This window comes from Lytechinus variegatus, chromosome 11 (assembly GCF_018143015.1).
Source record: "Lytechinus variegatus isolate NC3 chromosome 11, Lvar_3.0, whole genome shotgun sequence".
Classification (NCBI taxonomy): domain Eukaryota; kingdom Metazoa; phylum Echinodermata; class Echinoidea; order Temnopleuroida; family Toxopneustidae; genus Lytechinus; species Lytechinus variegatus.
Window position 1 is genome coordinate 7961750 of NC_054750.1, and position 23706 is coordinate 7985455.

General features: G+C 35.2%; 1 protein-coding gene across 1 annotated transcript; it reads right to left on the minus strand.

The window, feature by feature from the left end:
- Nucleotides 1-951: 951 nt before the first annotated feature.
- On the minus strand, nucleotides 952-23706 carry LOC121424333 (extensin-like). Its single transcript, XM_041619976.1, has 2 exons — nucleotides 23617-23706; nucleotides 952-1762 (listed from the first exon to the last, which is right to left on the minus strand). The coding sequence occupies exon 2, from the start codon at nucleotides 1760-1762 to the stop codon at nucleotides 1142-1144; it is 621 nt and encodes a 206-aa protein (XP_041475910.1). The 5' UTR covers nucleotides 23617-23706; the 3' UTR covers nucleotides 952-1141.

Genomic DNA, 23706 nt, shown 5'->3' on the forward strand with positions numbered 1-23706 from the left:
AGAAAATAGTTCAGTAAAGTGAATGTGAATCCACTTGAATGGAACTAAAATCAACTTCCTTCTTTCTTGCTTGCTAATCATGCAAGAAAGAAATGTAAGTGATGATGATGCCACTTGTTGCAAACTCTGACCCATTTGGCCCCTTTTCATGGGATCCACGCAGTCATGGTGGCTCCCAGCTACAGTGCTATAGGGAATAGGACGTAGCATATTGTATTGCTACGGATATGAGATGACTTATAATTATATTACATCGATGCTGCGCTTTAACCTGGCTTGCAGGGTGTTAAGTGTGTGTAAAGAAAATGTGAGATCCCAATTCTACAGTACTTTCGTAAAAAATCTCATTTTTTATTTTTAAAAAAGTACTTCACATGTATTTATAATGTACATGTGTTAAGTACACATTACTTCTATCCCCATCGGGTAGAAACTACCAAGATGGAAATTATAACAATCAATATACCACTCTGATATGGAAGAAAAATGAAAGAAAAATACAAGTGAAAGAATGTAATGAAAGATATATACAGCAAAAACACAAAGTTGTGTTTTTAATATCATAACTCCTCAGCACATAATTTTAGTGTGAACAATTAAAATTTATCCTGATATTAAAAGAGCTGAAGAACTCAGCATTGACTTATTGAATAATATCAATAATATCAGCATTAACGGATTGATACAAGAATGCATTATCTTGTACAGCATTAAGGCCCCGTCAGACCGGAGCCAATCCAAGTATCCATACTGCAAAGCTGAATCGCTTTATCAAAAGGGATGCCATAAATTCCATTTATGTTCCATTTTACCATTCTAACGATTAGCTGGAACACTTCCTCTTTTTTTTCATTGAAGTTTTTAGGCCCCTTGAACCAGCAAAGATCCGTTCCACTGGGTTGTCATTTTTCTTAAAAGTTCGCCCCCCCCAAAAAAAAAAAAAAGGAAGAGAGAAAATCCTATAATCACTTCCCCTCTACTGCTCGTACTTCATCAGAGTGCAAAACAGTAGTGTTTTAATTTCTGGACTTTTCACTTTTCAGATTTGGATTTTGTCTGGCACCTTTAAATTTTTATATGAAAGAGATGTAAACCTGTTTCACAGTAAATGCAAAATATAAAGATTGTGAAGGTTTTTCTTTTAATTCAAAATAAGATGGAAAAAAAACTCACCAATGTCTGAATCACTATATGTTGCTGAGTCGTACCCTGATAGTCCTCTCATACGAACTTCCATCTTGCTCATCCCCAATGGACGCTTGCCAGGTGAGGCGGACACTGACCGCTTGACCGGTCCGGACATTCCATTAACCTCCACTGCCAAGCTATTGACATGGATATTTGGGGTTGAAGCAGTCTTAGGGTAAGGCACACTGGGTTTGTCCTCATCAGAAGAGCTTGCAGAGCTAGAGTCCCTCTTGTGCACCTTGATGCGGTTGTGGTGTTGCGCAGGGGACGTCGGGGCAGAGATATGATGTTCAGGGATCTGGGTATAGTGGTGGTAATTCCCTGGGTAGTCTTGAGGGGGCGCGCTGATCTTCAAGGCAGGGGATGGATGTCCATTGCTGGTATTTGGTGGGGGAGTTCCAGGGGTCCCATTCTGCAGGGGAGGAGAAGGGGAATGTTCCACCATCAGGGGACCGTTCTCTTTCGGAGGTGAAGATTGTGGCCTGGTATAAGAATCCATGCTATGTCCTGATGAATATCGTTGGGATTCTCGGCTCCCACTGACCTCCACCTCTATCACCTTGCTATCACTCATCTGCAAAATTACACAAGAAAATAAATTAATTGAATTTTTACCATATCAGTATACAAATACATGCACAAACCTCAATCAAAAATTTCTCAAGACATGCAAGAGTCCAGACTCCACTTTGTGTAAAAAAAAAAAATTACCCATAATAAAAGTTATTAATACTTGTATACATTTTATTAAAACCTTACACAAGTATTAATTTGTTTGTTTTCTGGAAAAGTTCATGGATACAGAAAACCATCGAGGAAAAAAGACCCTATACAACTTAAGTTACAACAGTCTGGACAACCAAATCTGAAACAATTGCGCTACACCATGTACAGTACAACCCAAAATAAACATTTCACACATTGCAACATTCTCTGAAGTCAAAGGTTGGACAGACAAGTACTAAATCTTCTCCAGATTCACCTTGCCTAAACTTTTGAAAAAACATAGACCTTGTCCAATCTAAACATTGATTTATCACAAGAAGTCTGCACTCTGCAGTGTACATCTTTCGCTAGATTTTGTATCCCATAGATACCTGGAAAGCATTTCATCAATATTTTTGTCTGACAAGTTGTCAGATCTGACAACTTTCCTTTATTTTGATTGGCTGAGAAGCACTGTTACTATGGTAACTGTCAAATGAAAGCTCTCAGGAAGTATTTTACAAGTATCACAAAAGTACTACTTGTATGTACACTGATGAGTGGAAAGTAAAAGATAAATTCGTTCTTCGGCCTACATGTACATTGTATAATGCCCCCTGTGCTACTTCACTGGACCCCTACATGTAGTTACAATTTTTTCTCTAATACTTGATATCAACAAATCTATTTCAGCTTGATTTCTTTCCCCTATTAAAAGACTGTTGAAAAACCACCAGAGGACCTTTTTCTTGAAAGACAGCTGAAAGACTGTTTTGAACCGTTTCAAAAAATTTTGGGAATCACGAGGACCACGAAGACCACCGAAAGATTCATCGGAGACCAGTGAAAGGCCTCAGAGGTCTTTGAAAGTTTGTTGAAAGACCAAGCAAGTTTCATGGTCTTACAGCAGTCTTTCAGAGGCCTTGCTTTCTGTGGAATGGGAGTTTAAGAGGGTTGGATCAAAAGCTTTAATAACCTCAATTCTATTGTTTCTAATCCTTTTTTTAATTAAGTGAAGCACACCCGTATATAAAATATGAAATACTTGATGCCTATCGGCAATTCTATATAATGTCATACATGTAGTAAGCTATTGTTGTTATAGGCTACTGAAATACTTGTATCTGATTGGTGGAGAGCAAATTCGGAAATTGAAATCGCTAAAAAGATGCAGCATGAATTACTCCAATGAAGTGGACCTACATGTAACAGGAGTCATTCTTATATATGATTTTGATTTTTTTTTTAAATTAATTCTCTACCTTATATATGTACATGTATGTACATGGATTGAAATAAACTTTTTTGATGTAAACTTGACCAATAAACCTGAATGATATTCTTATTCCTTATTTTCTTTTCAAACTTTTCACCATTCTGATTATAGTGCTCAACTTCACAAGTATACATCAAGAACTGTATGTTACATGGCATGTAAAGGTACTTGTATTGATATTAATGATATAGGAATGATTTATAAGTATCCAATACAGTATCTCTCTACAATTGTCAATACCATCTGAAAGTGAAACAATGTACACAGTTCTGGTTCAAAAGAGTATTAAACTCACATGTCCACATCATCATATATGTACATGTACACAGCATAACAATATCATAAATTGTGCTTGTGGTGTGAGGCAAACAAATACCCCCCCACCCCAGAAATATTTGACTTATGAGAAACTGAAACCTTATAATACATGTACACATGCACCTCATTATAATGCAACACCTATTAAAATGACCTTTCATCTGATATGGAACATGCCTATTTAAAAGTCACAATGATTAATTGGCTATAATGGTTTTTCTTTTTGTTTTCATTCTAATGTAATCTAATGTAAAGGCACTATGAAAGAAGATAAAACTAAAAGAACATTATGTGTGTATATGTACATTTTCACTTGTGGATAAAATACCTTGCTCAAAGGCATATTTTTGCAGGAATTAGCTGTATGATCCTTGTATTTAAGGACAAGTGTTTTAAACAGTTAGCTACATGTAACTAAAGACATCCCTTTATATTATAAAATGTACATTATTTATCAATGGTCTTTTTCTGGCTTAAGCCGGGGTAATATTAACATTATCATATTATTAAAGCAGGGCCGCTGGGAGAACAGTTTTCAAAAACGAAGTGGCTACCCTTGGTAAAATATGACATTATTATTATTATTATTACATGTATATTATAATATATGACCTAATTAATACTCACTTGACAGATGCTACATGTATGTATAAGTCTACATGTTACATGTAGCCTGAAATTTGAACAATACAGTAGATACGGTTTTCTGAACCTATTGTTCTATGCTTTGAGAGTTCAGTATGACTATTAGATTATAAATTTCAGACATGAGGGGACACTTATTTGAGCAAATATTGGTTTACAAATGCCTAAAATATTGAAGGACATAAACATTGAGGTTTCTATGAGGTAGGTTTGAAAAATCTTTCACGTGTAGTAATCCAACAAGATTTTTGCATGCAACCATGCATGATGCATTGTGCCCATGCATGCAGGGAATACAAGAAATGTGTATCAGTGGATAGAAAGTGACGGTTGCCCAAATCATTTTACTAGAATTTAATCTGAAAACATAAGACTGGAAAATGAGATGATCTCTCGCACTTATATTTCAATGAATAATTGGAAATGTGGTACTACATGCATCTTAATTAGTGTAAGGCAAAAAGCCAATTATCCCTTAATGATCACTGCTGTACTTAACCTTTAAACAAGTGAATAAGGACCATTCTTACCAGGCACCAATCCATGTTGGAGACGTATGCTCCCCCCCCCCCCTTCACAAAATAGAGCTCAACTGTTCCTTGTTATTCCCCTATCATGAAAAGTCTGCAAATTTTAATTTTATATGGCTCCCGTTCCCCCTCTTCTTGATGGACATTTCACCACTGGTCCCTGCTATTTTCTCTTCCATTTTTTTTTTCTTTGTTTGGGGGAAAGGAGCCCATTTGGGGAATGAAATGTTTTAGGTCAAATACAATATTGTTCAATTTTCAATGTCCCAACCCCATTTGTAAAATCAAGGAGCTTCCTGGGCCCACCCTTGATTATGACCTTGGGGCATGATCAGTGATTACACAAGGAGAGGAAGAGAGAGTTTTGGTAATTTGCACCCAACGGTAAGTACGGATCTCAAGGGATGGTATGCATAAGAATTAACTCATGAATAAGGATAGCCCCCTCATCAAAATTCATAGGACATTGATGAGCTACTGAAGAGATGGATGGTTAAGAAAAAGGAGGTGTCAAATAAACTTTAGTTGCTACAACAACCATTGTATAAACCTTACATCATTCTGATTTACAGTGCAAATGAAAAAGGGGATAATTGGAAGAAAGCAAACTCTTGAAAATGAAAAGAAAAATTATGACAGTAATGAATAGTTTGACAGATAAGACACACACATGAATGCCACTTTCAAAGCTTATGTTAATACAAGAAGGCCTTTCAGTTTCATGCCTGATATTAACTTAGCTTGGTGGTAGGAGTCACTTGAATTGATGACTATACATTACGTGTAGACTTATACAGTATACTTGAATGATACCAATAATAAAGAATTAAAATATGAATAGGAGAGGGAGAAGAAAAAGAAGAAGGGGGAGGAGAAAAAGAAGAAGAGGTAGAAGAAGAGGAAGGAGAAGAAAAGGAAAAGGAGATGATGATGTACATGTATACATGACACAACAATTTACCAGAACCAGTATTTTTGACAAGGATCACAAGCAGTGAATTGTCTTGTCACAAAAACACAAGACAGAATAAAGTCGATCTCTGTAATACCGCAATTGAATTCGTAGTAGTAGTAGTAGTAGTAGTAGTAATGTAGTAGTGGTAGTATGAATAGTAGTAGAAAAGTTAATTGTCTCTGAATTTCAGATGCAAATAAAACAGGACACAATAATGGACTGGTACCAGTATTTTTGACAAGGATCACATTATGTGTACATGTATGCATGATTTGCCTCTTATATCACTTTGTCACAGTTCAGACAAGGAGCAGTGTTGTCTTGTCACAAAGCCATATCAGTTTGATAAAAGTTTATCTTTCTGACTGAAATCTTTCTGAGCTGAACGCAAGCCCAAAACGCAAAGGTGTGAGCCAGGCTTTCTGGACAGTTTGAATAAACATATTATAGAAATATCTGACTGTGATAAAGATCAAGTGCACATTCAAAAAGCACTGATGAAATACATGTAATTGTGTATGAATTAAGGATCAATTCAGACATGTGGACCCAAATACATGACATCCTCTATCAACAAAGCAATATGGCAGATGCCAGAATAACAAACCACTCAAAATATCAGAACAGCTCTACAAATATCTTCCTACAGTATTGTGTCACCTGGATATGATTTTGTACACAAGTAGTACTTTGGCAATTGGCCTTTCTCTAAATATAGCAACACCAACAAAGAGAGATAAATATGTGACACCAAAAGAACTTTGTGGTTTAATTGGGTTGTACAAAAACTCAGTCCCAGGTAAAAACATACATAATTTGTGCACTTGATTTCAAGAATATCCATGATGAGATGAAATATATAATAGATACATGTTACACAGATGCTGGCTTTATATTGTGACCAGGCACACCAAACTCACCAAAAGTTGCCAGTAGTAAACTAAAGATCTCATCTGAAAAGGAAATTTTCATTTTCAAAATGGTGTAATAACTTACTACTTTATACATGTACCATCGGATGATTTTAACCCACTTCAAGAAAAATGTTTACTATACGTGTACCATCAAATATAATTCACATACACCATAATCCTTAAATTCATTGGCCTGTATTCTGAAATCAGGTTTAATTTAGACCATGGCCCAACTCTGTGCTAAAATTATGGGAAGCCAAAAGTGTAAAAATTTTATTGTATAATATCTTATGTCTACTCTGCTCTTTCCTGGTTCTTTGATTATGAAGACAATTATCTATTCATACTTCCTGGACAATTGAGAATGATTTGAGAGTCAAATGAGCTGAAATATTATATCTCTACTGTTTGTGATTTATGTCACAATTGGCTTTCCATACTTAAACCACAACTTTAAACATGAGTTTACATTAAACCTGACCACAGAATATGGGCCATACTCTTTAAATTTCACAATGAAACTGACACAGCAACTTAGAGCTACAGGAACCAGAATGTAGAACAGATCATGACATTTGTTTACAAATAGATGATCAGATACTACATGTATCTTAATAATAATAATAATAAAAAAATTTACCTTAATATTACTATACAAGATGTATGAGTCAGGGAAGAATTCCAGAACACCAGAACCTGTCTAATACGTATGCATTCTACTTTGCTTCAATGCTAGCCATGTACTAGGAATTTTTCCAAATCAGGGAAATGTGCTAGTACATATGCCGTATGTTTGTGAGAAAGCAGGATCCTTCAATCTCTTTGCTCAAATGTCCGTAAGTTGACTTCATTTGAAGATGAGATTTCAGATTTGAAAAAACTTACTGTGCTACACGTACATAAATATGATTGATGTACATGTAATTTATACATGTGTTATGAATAAATATGAAAATAGCAACATACTGTAAAGGTAAAAGTAGACGATGTGGAAAGATGAATTCAGGGATGTCTCAAAAATATAAAACCTCACAGCTGTCAGATCAAAATGATTTTGATATCAGTTTAAAGTTTTTTTTATTTGTGTATTCACACATTTATCATCAATATAATTTCTTAAATGCACAATGTCATTATGCTTACTACTGCGTATGCGCGTTGTTTATCATAATACACGTTATGCAACTCTGCTGTCTGATTGGCTGGAGGTTGGATTGAGCTTGCGATCCAATCATAAGGATTCAACATGTCAAATCCTTTCGATTTTCCTTGCGACTTGTCTCTGACCGGTCTGCGACTCTGAAGCTGACAAGAGCTGTGACGACACATCTCCCCTCACTCAGTCACAAGCCGGTCGTAGACCGGTCGGGTCGTAAGGTGTGCGGTGGCCTTTAGCGATATCGATAAACTTTCTCTCATTGTCGATAATACCCGCTATTACATGTATGTAGGGACAGTGATTTCCCGCGAATTCACGGAAACAGCCCTTTGAAAATGGCTTTTCATGGAAAAATCACAGAAAATGTATTTTTACTCAAACTGCACAGAACAGCAACAGAAATTGCTCCAAAATCTCAACAAAATACAAATACAAAATACTAGCCACAAAACACCATCTCACCCCCACTGCGCTATTATTATAGCAAAGTAGGGGTGAGATCATGACTGCACTCGACTCCATTCGATCCAATCAAAAACATCACAAGTGCAAGCTCAATTTTAGCAAAGTACCAACTAACGTAGAAGGCGGCTAGCACACAGCCGTTTGCTGCCCTCTACGTCAGAAGATGTATTGCACAATATCAAAATGGTGGATAGGCGAAAGATGTTGACTGCTCAGAATGATGTCCAAAAAGCCCCAAAATTATTGATAAAACTTCATCCAACCCTAAAATAATGCTAATAACGTGAAAGGTTAGGATGTAGTGAAAGGTTAGGATGTATTTATGCTAAATATGTTTGTTAAAAGATGTTTAATGCAGTCATTCCCATCCAATGACGTGGATTTTAAAGCATTCTTGGTACAGTGGCAGATAAAAATTTTGACCAGATGCGAGTATGTGACATCGCATTAAAAATGCATATTGATTATGTTCTTTTGTCAATATTAATCGATTTCGGATAATTTTAGCATGATATTGACAGAGAATTTTCTCAACGATAAAAGCCCTATTGATCATGAAGCCAGTTATTTACTTGACAATTTTCATAAAGTTTCTGTAAACTATAAAATGCATACATGAAAAGAAACTGCAGGTACATGTACTGTGTGGACATAATGTGCTGGTACCCAAACTGTATATATGTTAGATATTAAATTTGCCCTTTCTGCAATGAAGAAACAGCTTTAGGAGAAAAACATTCCTTTCTTATGGTAACCTTATGTGTATATGTTATTCTCAAAAAGGCATCAATTCATACATGTTCACAAAAATAATTGTATGAGAGCTAATGTAAATGCACAAATTTAAGTTATAACAATTTACTTCAAGCATGATTAGACTTGAGCTCCTTCTTGTACATCTTTGTATGGCTCCCACTTCACAGTCAATGTACAGGTGTATTGCATTTTGAAGCTCAAGAGGTCTACATGTACATATACACATGTAAGTTTTGTTTTCTGAATGCCCCCTTCATATGCTCACTATATAAGCCAGACTTACATTTATGGTATGAAATGAAAAAAAAATCATGAAAATGAAACAATTTCTTTTAAAAAAATGTATATTTGAAGTGCAACATATTAAAAGGAGAGATTTAAGATACAACTGTAGGCTAATGACTGGTCTTCAAAGTGTTTCTTTGACAAATCAAGAAGTCACACAGAAAAGAGAAAGATGAGAGAAAGAGACATATACAGGGAGGCCCTATAGGGCCCATGCCAATATGACAAGGAAAGACATTTCAAAGTTTCATGCCTTGATAAAATCCTTCTTTTCCTCATCCTCCTCCTCTTTTTGTTCAATCGTCAATATTGGAAACTGTGACTAGGATCTTAAAAATTATTAAAACATTTGTTTTAGGTTTATAAATGGCATTAAATGCATGTCACATTTCATGTATTCAGATTTATCGTTTGTATTTTCATTTTATCCTATATAATGTTAGCAATTGCATCTGTATACTAGAATAGTTACGTTTGTGCTGTGATGTTAACACATTGTTATCGTTATTGATATTGTTGTTACATGTAAGTAAATAAACTCAACTCAACTCTTTCTTCTTCTCCTTCTCTTTCTCTTTCCCCTACTCTCTTCTTCTCACTCTCTTCTCATTTCCCTTCTCCCCCCTCCTCATTCTCGTCTTTCTCCTTCTTTTCCTTCTTCTTCTTTTCCACATTCAGCTACATGTACAAAATATTATCTGGGGTCCGTTGCAGAAAGAGTTGCGTTTAAACGCAAGTCAAAAAAATCAATCGCAAGTCCTAAATGCGCACTGTTGACTGGCTGAAAATGAAGTTGGGCATGATTTTTAGGGTTGCATTTGATTGCAACTCTTTCTGCAATGGGCCCCAGGACTGATAAGTGTCTGTCTACCTAGGATGTGAAACTACAAGTACGTTTTAAATGTATATGTATTTGTCACTTGAAAAGGCCATTATTCCAGTTCAATTATAAGGCACAATACTTTCCATTTAGTTTTGAGCAGTTTGTGTCTTCAAGACTACTGTATAATCTCTTACAATACATGGACATGCTCTACATGTAAGTAATATGGGGTTTCACCTGCATTGCTTTCAAAAATCATGATACATGAATCTCAATGATTATGATAATAACAATCTCAAGACCTAAAGCACCTCATGACAACCCTTCTTCTTTATCAAGGATGCAACACAACCACGTTGTCTTATCACAGCATTCTTACTACAATATTTGCCAATAAACATTATTTTTTTTTATGCTTCAAAGTATTCTTGTTCTTCAATATACAATGTAGATAACCAAAATCGTCAATTTCTAATTCCGGTAGTTCAAAATGTAAGGGTATCAAGCCGATCCTGAACATATATGAAGCCCCGTGGTAGGAAAACCACTATGTCCAGAGCTTGGGGCCCCTTTAAAACCTTGCCATCAACAATTCAGGGAAAATGATTTACACTGATTTATATACAAATATAAATCAAGTGTTGGTAATCAAGAATTGTTTTCTTCTTCTACAGTAGAGCAGCAAAGGAAGCACTCCATATACTGTGGTGATGATTAGCACACTAAATGTCTGTAAAACTGAGATTCAAATCTCAACAATTCAACATTTGTGTCCCACAAAAGAGGAAACCCTATAATTGTAGGGATGTATATCATAATCATCATGTTTTGGTTTCAAATTTTGCAACAATACTAGAATGAGAAAAAATCTCCTCCTTGGTTAGAGACTAAATACTTTTGGTCATCCATGACATATAGAAACCAATAACTAGCACATCAATGATGTGGAGCTCATCCGACATCTTGCAACAAAATTTTTAATTTCAGCCTAGTTGACACTGTAGTGAATTATATTGGTGAGATAAATTGAGGATATAGAATTGAAATTGATGAAGAAATTAGCATTAAAAAGAAATTAGCATTAATTATTTTCTACTGAAATTTTCAAAATTAGAAGTTTGGTGGGCCTCATGAAGTTCTACCAGATGGAAGAAAAAATATCAAATCTGTCAACAAATAAAGAAGAGGCATTTTCTGTGATTTCTGAATAAATTTTGCATAAATTAGCGAAATAAATTAGTAATTTTCTAATGAAAATTTCAAAATTCTGTGTAGAAGGTTGGTGAACCTCATGAAGTTCTACAAGATGGAAGAAGAAAAAAAGTAAAAATCGGTCAACAATTGAAGAAGAAAAAGCATTTTATGTGAATTTCTAAAAATATGAATAAATTAATTTCACATAAATTAGCATAAAAATTGTTCTAGTCAAAATTTCAAAATTCTGTGAAGAAGATTATTGAACCTCATGAAGCTCTACCAGATGGAAGAAAAAAAATCAAAATCAGTCAACAAATAAAGAAGAAGCATTTTATGTGAATTTTTATAAAATATGCATAAATTAGCATAAACATTTCAAAATTCTGTGTAGAAGTTTGGTGAACCTCATGAAGCTCTACCAGATGAAAGCAAAAAATTCAAAATCGGTCAACAAATAAAGAAGAAGTTTGCATTTTATGTGAATTTTGAAAAATGCGCATAAATTAGCATATTTAATGAATTTCAAAATTCTGTGTAGAAGTTTTGAATCCCCCACCTAGTGCTCTCATATAAAGCAAACAGAATTGAAATCAGACTTAAAATGGCGAAGTAGTAGCATTTTGAAATTGTGGACGGACGACAGACGACGGACACCACGCCACGGCATAAGCTCATCTTGCCCTTTGGGCCGGATGAGCTAAAAACTTAAACCTGACAGAACATATTTGCACAGACATGCCATTTTAACCTGCATCCACTGTCATTATTAAAGACATTCAGTGATATAAACATTAAACAAAGAAATCAGAAAGGGCCATTCATTTAAGATGCAAGGTACATACGCGTCTCTGAATACATACATGTATCTCTTTATAAAGCTGCAATGTCTTAATGTTGATGATGTCCATTTTCTTCAAATATCCCTTTTTATGTATCAATTTAATTGCAAAATAATTAATACCTACCTGCTTTTCCACTATGTTTCAACAAAATAATACTATCTATACCTACCACACAAGACAAGCATTTAATATGCATTTTTATAACCCTCGCTCGCTGTTGGCTCACAAATCTATCAAACATTATGGACCTGATGTTTGGAATTCCCTACCTACTACATGTAGTACTAGGAATATGTTATCAGTGCATTCCTTCAAAAGGGGGTAAAACACATACTTGAAACTAAGATGTAATTTTTTAGTTTTTTTAGCAATACACTATTTTGTTGTACTGTACATTTTAAACTTAAAGATTGATATAATTTCAATTATCATTACTCCTAACACACTTCTTGTAAAGACAATGTATTTGTATAGTTGTGGCACGTAATTCGTTTAGTTTTTTTTTTCTTAGTGTAATCGTTGGTTTTGACTTTTTAGTAGTTTATATTGTATGTATTTCATATATCCAAAGGTGTGACAACAGCTCAAGCATCTGCTTATATTGTCACATAAAATGCAAACACATAAAATATCCCACCTTGACTGATTCTGCTAGAAAAATAATTTGAAATTTTTGTTTCCTCTTTTTTATGAGATACAGTGTAGAATGGTGGAATCCTGCAGCTTGCAATGGGTGCAACCCCATTCAACCCTTGTAAATTTGCAATTTACCACAAGGTACTCTAGAAATCCCATATGGACAGACAGAGACGCATTCAATTCATTGAATATACACGAATGTGAATGCCCCTCTCATCCGTCTTTCTCACTTGCTCGCAAATAACCATGGCTTGATAAATAACACATCTATTTCAATATTCCACAGCAAGGATTAAAACTGCCTATTATACTGGAATAAGCCTAATTATTCATTGATATTCATAAAAATAAACTGATATTTCTTTCAAGTACAGGAGTGGTTTATATTATTTTTTGTTTGTCTTTTTAATAAATTTGCCTTTTACTGTAGTTATATAAACATGCGCATGTACACATACAGTTCTAATATTAATTTTTAACATCAACTATCATTCAATATTTTTAAATTGTTATCTATTTGTTGTTATCATTAAACCAACGGTTTGTAGTAATTTGTACAATCTATCCTTAATATCTGAAAGAGGCGATGTCATTTTTTGGAAAGAAAAATGGGCATGCCCACTTTGTCAAGTCCAATCTATTTACAACATATCATCCTGAATAGTGATTAATTTCTACAAGTCAATGACAGACTGGCTGTTGATTTCAATATTTATTAACTCCTTTTCATCATGCCAATTGTCACTCTAAAATCCTAATCTCTTGTATCTCCCTTCTGTCTCACTCAAGTTATCTCCCACTCTCCTCTCTCCCTGTCTCTCTCTCTCACTATGTCTCTCTTAGTAGGCATTTCATACATCTATGTGAGTGTATGGGTCATTCTGTATGTCTTTCTTTCTCTCTCTCTCTCTCTCTTATTCAAGAAGCATTCATGAGAGATAGATCAAGAGAGACAGGATATCTTGTTTTGGCGAGCCCAAGGAAGGGGGAAAAAGTATGCCTCTGGTATCACTCAAGTGGGTAGGTCCATAGAGGATGGCATTCAGAAGCACATCTTGAAAGTGGATGATGAGGACGTACCTTCATCTCCCTCAAACCACATCTGCCACATGGTATAGGCTACCTCGCTGAAAAGCACTTGAAATGAATATTGCGAGGCCTCGGGCATCCAATTGATTAATAAGTAGTTTTTATGTTTCTTTTTTTTCCACATATTAAAAAGCTACATGACCATGACCTACATGTAAATGAAAATTTAGTTGGGTGTTGTGGTGATAATATAGGACTAGAATATTTTCATACTGTTCATGTAGAGTACAAACTATAAGCACTACACAATTTACAGGTCATTTCTACTCAATGATTACTACTTTTTAGAATTTTCAGATGCAGTCTATAATTACATGTCAGTGAGTTTTCCTATTGCTTTGTATTACTTCTTTAATGTTCTATTATATTCAGCTCAGTTTAGCAGGTGATTGCAAATGCAAATGGAACATACATGTATGAATCTAAACTCAACTGCAATCCATTTCAAGGTTCACTCATTTCTTCTACATGTACTTAAAATGTAGTGATCTCACAATATTGGAATTAAAACACCTGAACTCAAGGAAATGGGACTACACTTTTTTTTTTGCTTGTCTACAGTATGCACTTAACTTCATGTATGATGTCTCATGACAACTGGAAGTTGCTAATACAGTATCTTCCCCCATCCCCTTTTGTTTTCATTGTTCTTTGCTGTAGAGGACATGTGATCTCTAGCAAATAACCATGACTCAGACCTTCTCCCTTTCATTCCATTCTGATGCTTAGCCTACTGTATACTGCACCCCTGTTCCCTGCAGAAAAATAATCAAAGTTTTTTATACCTAAATGAGCAGTAACTAGTAATTTTCACATGGTTCCTCCTCATTTATTAACTCACCAATGGAATTTACATGTACATGTATATCCCGAAGCTTACAAGATGTTACTGCCAAAAGAATGCAATCAAGAGCGAGGTTTGGTTACCATACTGTGCCTTCAAGCGACAAGTGGCAACAATGTAAAAAGTTAAAACCAGAGTTGAAGGCAGGCAAGAGATCATTCCAAGTACACAGGGATTTAACAAAACAAATAACATGAACATATCATCAGTAAACTTGATGGTGATGGATAAATGTACATCTATTTGTTCATTTATACTTTACATGTATATAAAATATATATATATATTACAATGTATGGGTATATGAACAACTCTCAAAAGGTAGTGATTTACCAGCATATTTCCTTGTTGAATCATTGTAACAACTCAAGTGAGTTTTGGAGAACAAAATAATCGGTGGTTACCAACACTTTTAAAATTCTTTTTAGTACAGTACACATACATTTATGTTAGAATTCTTTAACCTGATCAGCATTTCATCATCAGAATCCAGCGCTAAAATTCAGACATGATCAAAAAAGAAAAAAAAAATCAGAAATGACTCAGCCCTGCAAGTAATGTTCTCTTGATGAAATACATGTACATGTACATGTACATGTAGCAGACCACCAAGATCTATTTCTTTCTAGACTGGAACAACCCTCCCCCAATCTGCACGGATGCATAGTCTGCAGGCACAGACGCTGATTGAAACTTAAATCAATAAGCGAGTCTCCACATTAAGACTAGCACATACAAAACAAGAGGGCCTTAAGTACACGAGGCAATAGTAGGCTGCACGTTCAGACCCTTTACTAAAGTGAAGGTTTGCACAGCAGAGTAATGGATGCGTGTAGCAATAAATCTTTTCCTTTATTCATTTCAGAACATTAAATATAAGTCAATGTGCATGTACAGGGTTTAAATCGATCTAAGGTCATCAAGACCATGGCCCAAGATACCCTATTGATTGGCCACAGTGCCCCTGTTATTGTCCTAGGATATCCCATCCAACATGGTGAATGGTGAATAAAACAATTAAATTCTATTCAAAATAAAAGACACAAACACACAAATATGACTGAGAGTTTTTTTTCATGACGTTGAACAACTACCAACGAATTAACAAGTTTACTTTATAAAGCTAAGCCTAAAGACAAAATAATACATGAATGCTTTTTGACAGATATCGACTTATTGTTTCCATTGTTTAAGTTCAAACGTGATCATAAGTTGTTTTTTTTTCTTTAATGCACTGAAGCACCTAGAGCATCTAATTAAAGGGGTGGTCCGGGCTAAAATTATTTATGTCTTAATACATAGAGTAGAATTCACTAAGCAAAATGCCGAAAATTTCATCAAAATCGGATAACAAATAATAAAGTTATTGAATTTTAAAGATTAGCAAAAATTTTTGAAAACAGTTGTCATGAATATTCATTAGGTGGGCTGATGATGTCACATCTCCACTTTCCGTTTTCTTTAATATGTTATATAAAATCATAATTTTTTTCACTATTTTGTGTTAATATGTCTCCCTTATAATGAAATAAGTTGCAGCAATAAATATCCAATGCACAGTTGTCAATCCAATTTTGCTAGTTCTTGGAGGAAAAAAGTGAATAAACATAATTTCACATAATAAAATACAAAAGAACAAGTAAAGATGTGACATCATCAGCCCACCTAATGAATATTCATGACGACTGTTGTCATAAAATATTGCTTAACTTTAAAATTCAATAACTTTGTTATTTGTTATCCGATTTTGATGAAATTTTCGGCATTTTGCTCAGTGAATTCTACTCTATTTATTAAGCTATAAATACTTTCAACCTGGATCATCCCTTTAAGATGGAAAATGTGCTATCAGGCAAAAAAAATTATTTCATGTTGGAGGGGGCATTTTTACAACTTACTGCCTAAATCTGCAACATTGGATAAGCTTTAACATTGCAATTAATGGGACTAATAGGGGCTTAATTGCCCCCAGCCCCCATGTAATTTTTCCCTGGTGTGCTATACAAGTCTTAAATATACATGTATTTATTTATCATTATATTATAAATGAAAATCTGAAGAAAAAAAGGTGAAAAGTGTGCACAGACTACAATTATGGAAGGTCTCCTACATGATTGCAATAGACAGGGACACCCCCACTCCAACTATTAAAGGTCAAGTCCACCTCAGAAAAATGTTTATTTAAATCAATAGAGAAAAATCAGACAAGCACAATGCTGAAAATTTCATCAAAATCGGAAGTAAAATAAGAAAGTTATAACATTTCAAAGTTTCGCTTATTTTCAACAAAATAGTTATATGAACGAGCCAGTTACATCCAATGAGTCGATGACGTCACTCACTCACTATTTCTTTTGTTGTTTATTGTTTGAATTATACAATATTTCAATTTTTACGAATTTGATGATTAGGACCTCATTGCCTGAAGCACAAAATGTTAAAATAATGGAATTCCACATGTTCAGGGAGGAATGAAACTTCATTTCACATGACAATGACGAGAAAATAAAAATATTTCATATTTCATATAATACAAAAGAAATAGTGAGTGATGTCATCATTGGAAGTAACTGGCTAGTTCATATAACTATTTTGTTGAAAATAAGTGAAACTTTAAAATGCCATAACTTTCTTATTTTACATCCGATTTTGATGAAATTTTCAGTGCTATGCTTGTTGAATTTATCTCTTTTTATTCAAATCAAGTTTTTGTTGGGGTGGACTTGTCCTTTAAAGAAGGACTGTTGCATCATGTTGTTTGTATAACAGGAAACCTGTTGAACTATGACAATAGCGTCATTAACAGCAAAATTCAACATGAAAGAATTCACAGGAAGGATCATTTAAAGGGAGAGTTCACTCTGACACAAAGTCACATGTGGTTTGAAAATTAAATCCTTGTCTTAGACTTACAGCCAAGTGTACACAGAGTTGTAGCAAGCAATGATTTCATAATAAAGTCTTCAAAATCAAGGGTAATTACATGTACCTCCATTTTATGCAGGGTAAATAAAAAAACAGTTTTTATCTAAAAAACAAATAAAATATTTTTCATTATAATTCTATTTCAAAATGTTTTTTTCCACCTGCAATTTCTGTAAATCAATTGCACTTTATTGTTTGCATAACAGGAAATCTGTTGAACCACATGTATCATGACAATATTCGCGTACATGTAATTAACAGCAAAATTCAACATTAAAGCATGGACAGGAAGGATCATTTAAAGGGGGCGTTCACTCTGACATAAAGTCACATGTGGTTTCAAAATTAAATCCTTGTCTCACATGTAGACTTACAGCCAAGTGTACACAGAGTTGCAGCAAGCAATAATTTAATAATAAAGTCTTCAAAATCAAGGGTAATTACCTCCATTTTATACAGGGTAAATAAAAAATAAAAAAAACATTTTTCATCGTTTCAAAATATTTTAAATCGTTTTAAAATGTTTTTTTTTCAACAAATGATGCAATTTCCGTAAATCAATTACACTATATTGTTTGCATAACAGGAAACCTGTTGAACTACATGTATCATAACAATATTCATGCAAAATTTTAACAGCAAAATTTAACATTAACGCATACACAGGAAGGATCATTTAAAGGGGGAATTCACTCTGACATAAAGTCACATGTGGTTTGAAAATCAAATCCTGTACACAGATTTGCAGCAAGCAATGATTTCATAATAAAGTCTTCAAAATCAAAGATTATTACCTCCATTTTATATTGGATTTAGACCTGGAATACATTAAACAAAACTCTGTGAAATCATGGAAAGAGTAGAAAAATTACCACACTGTATATCAACAAACAAGAAAAGCACATGTGGGACAATCGCTTGGAAAAAAAAGTCTGACAACTGGTTGGAATGTGTTGCTTATTTGGGCAATAGTTTGGGTATTAATTTGCCTGAATTTATTTTCAGATTGTACCACAACTTGGCATGTTTTAGTCTGCAGGCATAGACCCTGCATCATCTGTACAACATGCAAGGTTAGCAATACTAAAACAAAGTGGATTGAACGAGCAAGAAAATAATGCTGATCGCCTACAATGCAGCTAGCAGTACAAGCTGCAAAACCGTTAACAAACCGGCTTGTGAATAATATCGCGCGCCCTCTTTAGGCAAAAATTGATATCCACACTGAGCAAGAGGTATCTACGTGAAGATCACGAAAAAATGCTCTTATTTTATTTAAAAAAACAGCAAAGAGAAGTCAACAAACGATCCATATAGTTCGGTAAGTGTCATAGCACAATTGGAATTCTTAGCTATGATGTAAAGTCATTGTTATTTTAGTAAAAAGGGTGTGAAAGATTTGCGTGCACCAGGTGCATATAATAACTAGAATTTAATTCGTCATGCGGACGAATTAGGTGGTCTGTCATGATTTGTCATTCAGTGCCGTCTGATGTATGAAATAAATCATTTAGATATCATTGATAATCTTGATCGTAGACATCCTAAGAATAAGTTTTGACCATTACTAAATGTGATTATTGATGTGGTGATGACAATCGTCAGACATACATCTTCAAACAGATACATACAAGATAGATGATTATACCTCACGGATCAACACTGCAATGCCGGCATGATCCGGGGAGGTCCGGGATAGTTTTGCCCCAGATGACTGTGAACACGGCATCAACACGGCAGCTTCACACGGATCTACACGGATCATGCCGGCAGAGCACGTCGTCAACACGGACCAATACGTCAGCAACACGGACCTACACGTCAGCTACACGGACCACCACGTCAGCAACACGGACCTTCACGTCAGCAATACGGACGAACACGTCAAATGCGTTATCCATTGAGCTAGCATATTCCCCATAGAGATTACACGTAAGCAAATTTGAGAATTACAATTCCAATTTTGCAAGCGAAATACGGGCATGATCCCGGCATCTGATCAAAAAATGGAGAGCATATTTTCGAAAGCTTAGAATCTCGGCTACAACATACTAAAAGCTCAGGGAAAACTGACAAGAAACAATGGAGATATAGCTCACGAAATAGAGGAATGTCGAATCTAGTTTTGAGAAAAGGTCATGTCCCATAGAGATTACACGCAAAATACATGTGATATGAAAAAAAAGTAATTATAATCTGTTTTATCTTGCTAAATTTAAACTTTTATACCTTTAAATTATCATAAAGGATCATGTAAGAAGCGGCAAAAAGAAAAAAAAGTGAAAAAAAAATCATCTTGTTCACCCCAGGACTCGAACCCGCGCCCTTTAGAAAGCAGTCAAAGCCACGATATTCCCCATAGAGAATACACGTAAGCAATTTTGAGAATTACAAGTCCAATTTTGCAAGCGAAATACAGGCATGATCCTGGCATCTGATCAAAAAATGGTGGGCACACTTGCGAAAGCTTAGAATCTCAGCTACAACATACTAAAAGCTTAAAGAAAACTGACAAGAAAAAATGGAGATATGGCTCACGAAATAGAGGAATGTCGAATCTAGTTTTGAGAAAAGGTCATGTCCCATAGAGATTACACGCAAAATACATGTGATATGAAAAAAAGTAATTATAATCTGTTTTATCTTGCTAAATTTAAACTTTTATACCTTTAAATTATCATAAAGGATCATGTAAGAAGTGGCAAAAAGAAAAAAAAAAGTGAAAAAAAAATTCATCTTGTCCACCCCAGGACTCGAACCCGCGCCCTTTAAGAAGCAGTCAAAGCCACGATATTCCCCATAGAGAATACACGTAAGCAATTTTGAGAATTACAAGTCCAATTTTGCAAGTGAAATACGGGCATGATCTCGGCATCTGATCAAAAAATGAAGGGCACACTTGCGAAAGCTTAGAATCTCAGCTACAACATACTAAAAGCTTAAAGAAAACTGACAAGAAAAAATGGAGATATGGCTCACGAAATAGAGGAATGTCGAATCTGGTTTTGAGAAAAAGTCATGTCCCATAGAGATTACACGCAAAATGAGGAAAAATGACATGCCTCTTTTCATCGCTGTTTTACGCAATGATGCGTTTCTCAAAACGAATATTCATGTTGACTGAGGAGAAAGAGTACATTCTAAACCACAACATATCGAAATCTAGGCGAAAAACGATCTATATTCGAGAAGTTACAACCAAATTTGCATAAATTTGATGACGTCATTTTTGAAAAAATTAAATTTTTAGTTTAGGCTCTATTTTGATGACGTCACGATATAATTTAGGGACAATGGTGACATGAAATCAAATCTACAACTCATACTCTATCGATATATGAAAAAAAATTGGGGGTCAATGGACTATTTAAAGAGCTACAGTGAATTTGCAATAGGCATGTTTTTGCCCATATATGGCCTATAGTGAGAGCTCGCGCGCACACGTGCTGCAAACTTTAACGGGTGTTAATTTCGTTATTAATGGTCGTAGAAGGTTGATCAAGGTATCAAATTGTTCAGAATTTTATTATCAATGCAATGATGTAAAAAAAAACGGTTTTTCTGCGTTGCGTATAGGCGTTACGCGCGGAAACGCGCGCACAAAATTTTGAAATGCTTAAAATGACCTGAAACGTACTCTCGTTTGGTCAAAAGGTGATTTTTAGCATTTTGAAATTTTGACGCGCGCGTACGCGCGCGTCGTGACCTACAGGTGACCTTTGATGACATGACCTGATGACCCTTGACCTGAAGTTGATGTGATGTAAATTTGATTGATTTTTGATAATTGATAATGGAGATGTGATTGATAATGTGATTTTACAAAATGGCGCCTAGATGACGTCATCATGAACTGTTGACCTTGAAAAGCTTATTCTGACGTGTCCATGACAGATCCTATAAATGACATGAAATTCAATGAAATTGATCAAGTCGATTTTGAGATAACTTGGCGACAAAAAAATCGTTAAAAATAAATAAGAAGAAATTGACGAAATTAAGAGGTGATCTGTCATAAATGACAGACCACCTAATAATAATAATAATAATAGGTCCATTTATATAGCGCAGCTACTATGTGCATATACTCTACTGCGCTTTGATAATTGGTATCATATTATTACCCCGGCTGTAGCTGAGCCGCCATATAGGCGCTAAAGCGTTCAAGGAAAAATCCTACCGGGTACCCATTCACCTCACCTGGGTCGAGTGCAGCACAATGTGGATAAATTTCTTGCTGAAGGAAATTACGCCATGGCTGGGATTCGAACCCACGACCCTCTGTTTCAAAGTCCGAAGACTAATCCACTGGGCCACAACGCTCCACAAATTAACATATGAATCCTTCGCATGCGAGATGATTTGAAACCATGGGTGACCCTGAATGGAACTTTCAATTAACAAGTGGGTCTTCAGACATAAACCACTGTGTAAATAAAACTTGCTTTCAAGAAATGAGGATGACCTTCTGTACACAAGTCAAACTCATAGACAGGCAATTATTATTATTATTTAATTTAAAGCCTTTGCATGCTGCCGGGTAAAGATTTGACATTCTGATTCTCGAGAAGTAGAGAATCAAAGTTTTATTTCCAATCTCATAAATGTATGTGTAGACTATCAACTGTACTTGAGATCCCATTCAATTTTTTTTTTATTGTTGATTCTTCCAAGGAGTTTTAAGAGATGGAGAGACAACGAAATGCAAATTAATTCATGTTGCTTTCTGAATTAACACACTTAAGTTTAGGATCACAAATTAACTCTTTAGACCTACTTTACTTTTATTTTTTAAGTTTACTTAACCCTAACTTAATTTTATGGCAGCATATTCTCCAACGCTTCAAACCACAGACAATAAAGATGATTATTTATAGTTACACAAAACAGCTGGCACCTTGAACCTTGAAGGAATAATCCCTTAAGCAGCTCTTCCAAGCTAAACTGGGATGGGATGTGCTGTGACAGAAGGTGATGGAGCAGACAATTTTGTTGGAATTCTACTTACAATACAATTGGTGAAGTGCAAGTAAAAAACATGCTCCTAGTGCTTACAGCATCCTGGAACCTACAGGAGGCTTTAACCCTCTGATGACTGACAGGAAGGGCAGCCCCCCTGAAGACAGTAACTGATGGGGCAGTAACTGCTTTAGCTGGTAGATGATTCCAGATACGAATGGTACTGGGATAATATGAGCGTTCGTATGCATCAATCGCAATGTGGTACGTTTGATACATGTAGATCTCAGGTTAAATCTGTGAATGTGGGCCCAGTCCCAGACTTGAATCATGATTAGCCAGGAGGCTCCTATGAGTATTTACTAACGTATGCTTACTCTCAACGAAGCCAGGGATTCCATTCTATTCATCTGCGTGTACCGCCAAAAAGCCGCGTCTGTATGTTAGCGATTAACAATAACAAACAAGATGACGGCGTAAACATTCGGACAGCTCTCCCCAGTCTCTTCATAATATTTTTCTGATTTTTGTAATGAATGCTTGTTTAAAAATGAAATCGATAGCGTAGAAATGTCGGAAATGAAGTTGTATCCATTTACAATAGGTACATTAGATGTAAGATGTCTGCATGATTTAGCTAGGCCTAGGGCTACAATCTAGATCTTTAGATTAGAAGGAAAGTAGAAATCTCGGGGGCGAAAGTTTGAGGTTTTTTGGCGGTAACGTACACGCAGATGAATGGAATGGAATCCCTGGCTCTGTGGCTCAGAGTAAGCATACATTTCCTCAATTTTTTAATATCAGATTTCTGTTTCTGGCCTTAAATTAAATATTGACCAGATCCATATTTTTTTTTTTCAATTTTAGTGGAGGGGACATATGGAAGTCTGTGTCTCTGTCTGAATTCATATTCCAAATAGTGCGCGAAAATTGGAAATGACTGTGCTTCTCAATGCGATACGCCGACGATGTCCCGGAAGAGACCAATCATTTCCCGCAAAATTTTAGCCGCTGCTCGCCGCCGGTACCGTACCACCGGTAATGAGCAAGAACACAAGAATTCTTCACCCAAAACACATTTTTAAGTTTTTTATATACTCACAGTTAAATACAGGAATTCCAGTTCTTTCGGAACACAGAGTAATGTTGTCCTCAATTCGAAATAGAGATGATTATACGAGTCTCCACAAAT

Bases quoted from the DNA above. Each gene is read 5' to 3' on its own strand.
- LOC121424333 (XM_041619976.1), bottom strand. From the start codon at position 1,762: ATGAGTGATAGCAAGGTGATAGAGGTGGAGGTCAGTGGGAGCCGAGAA.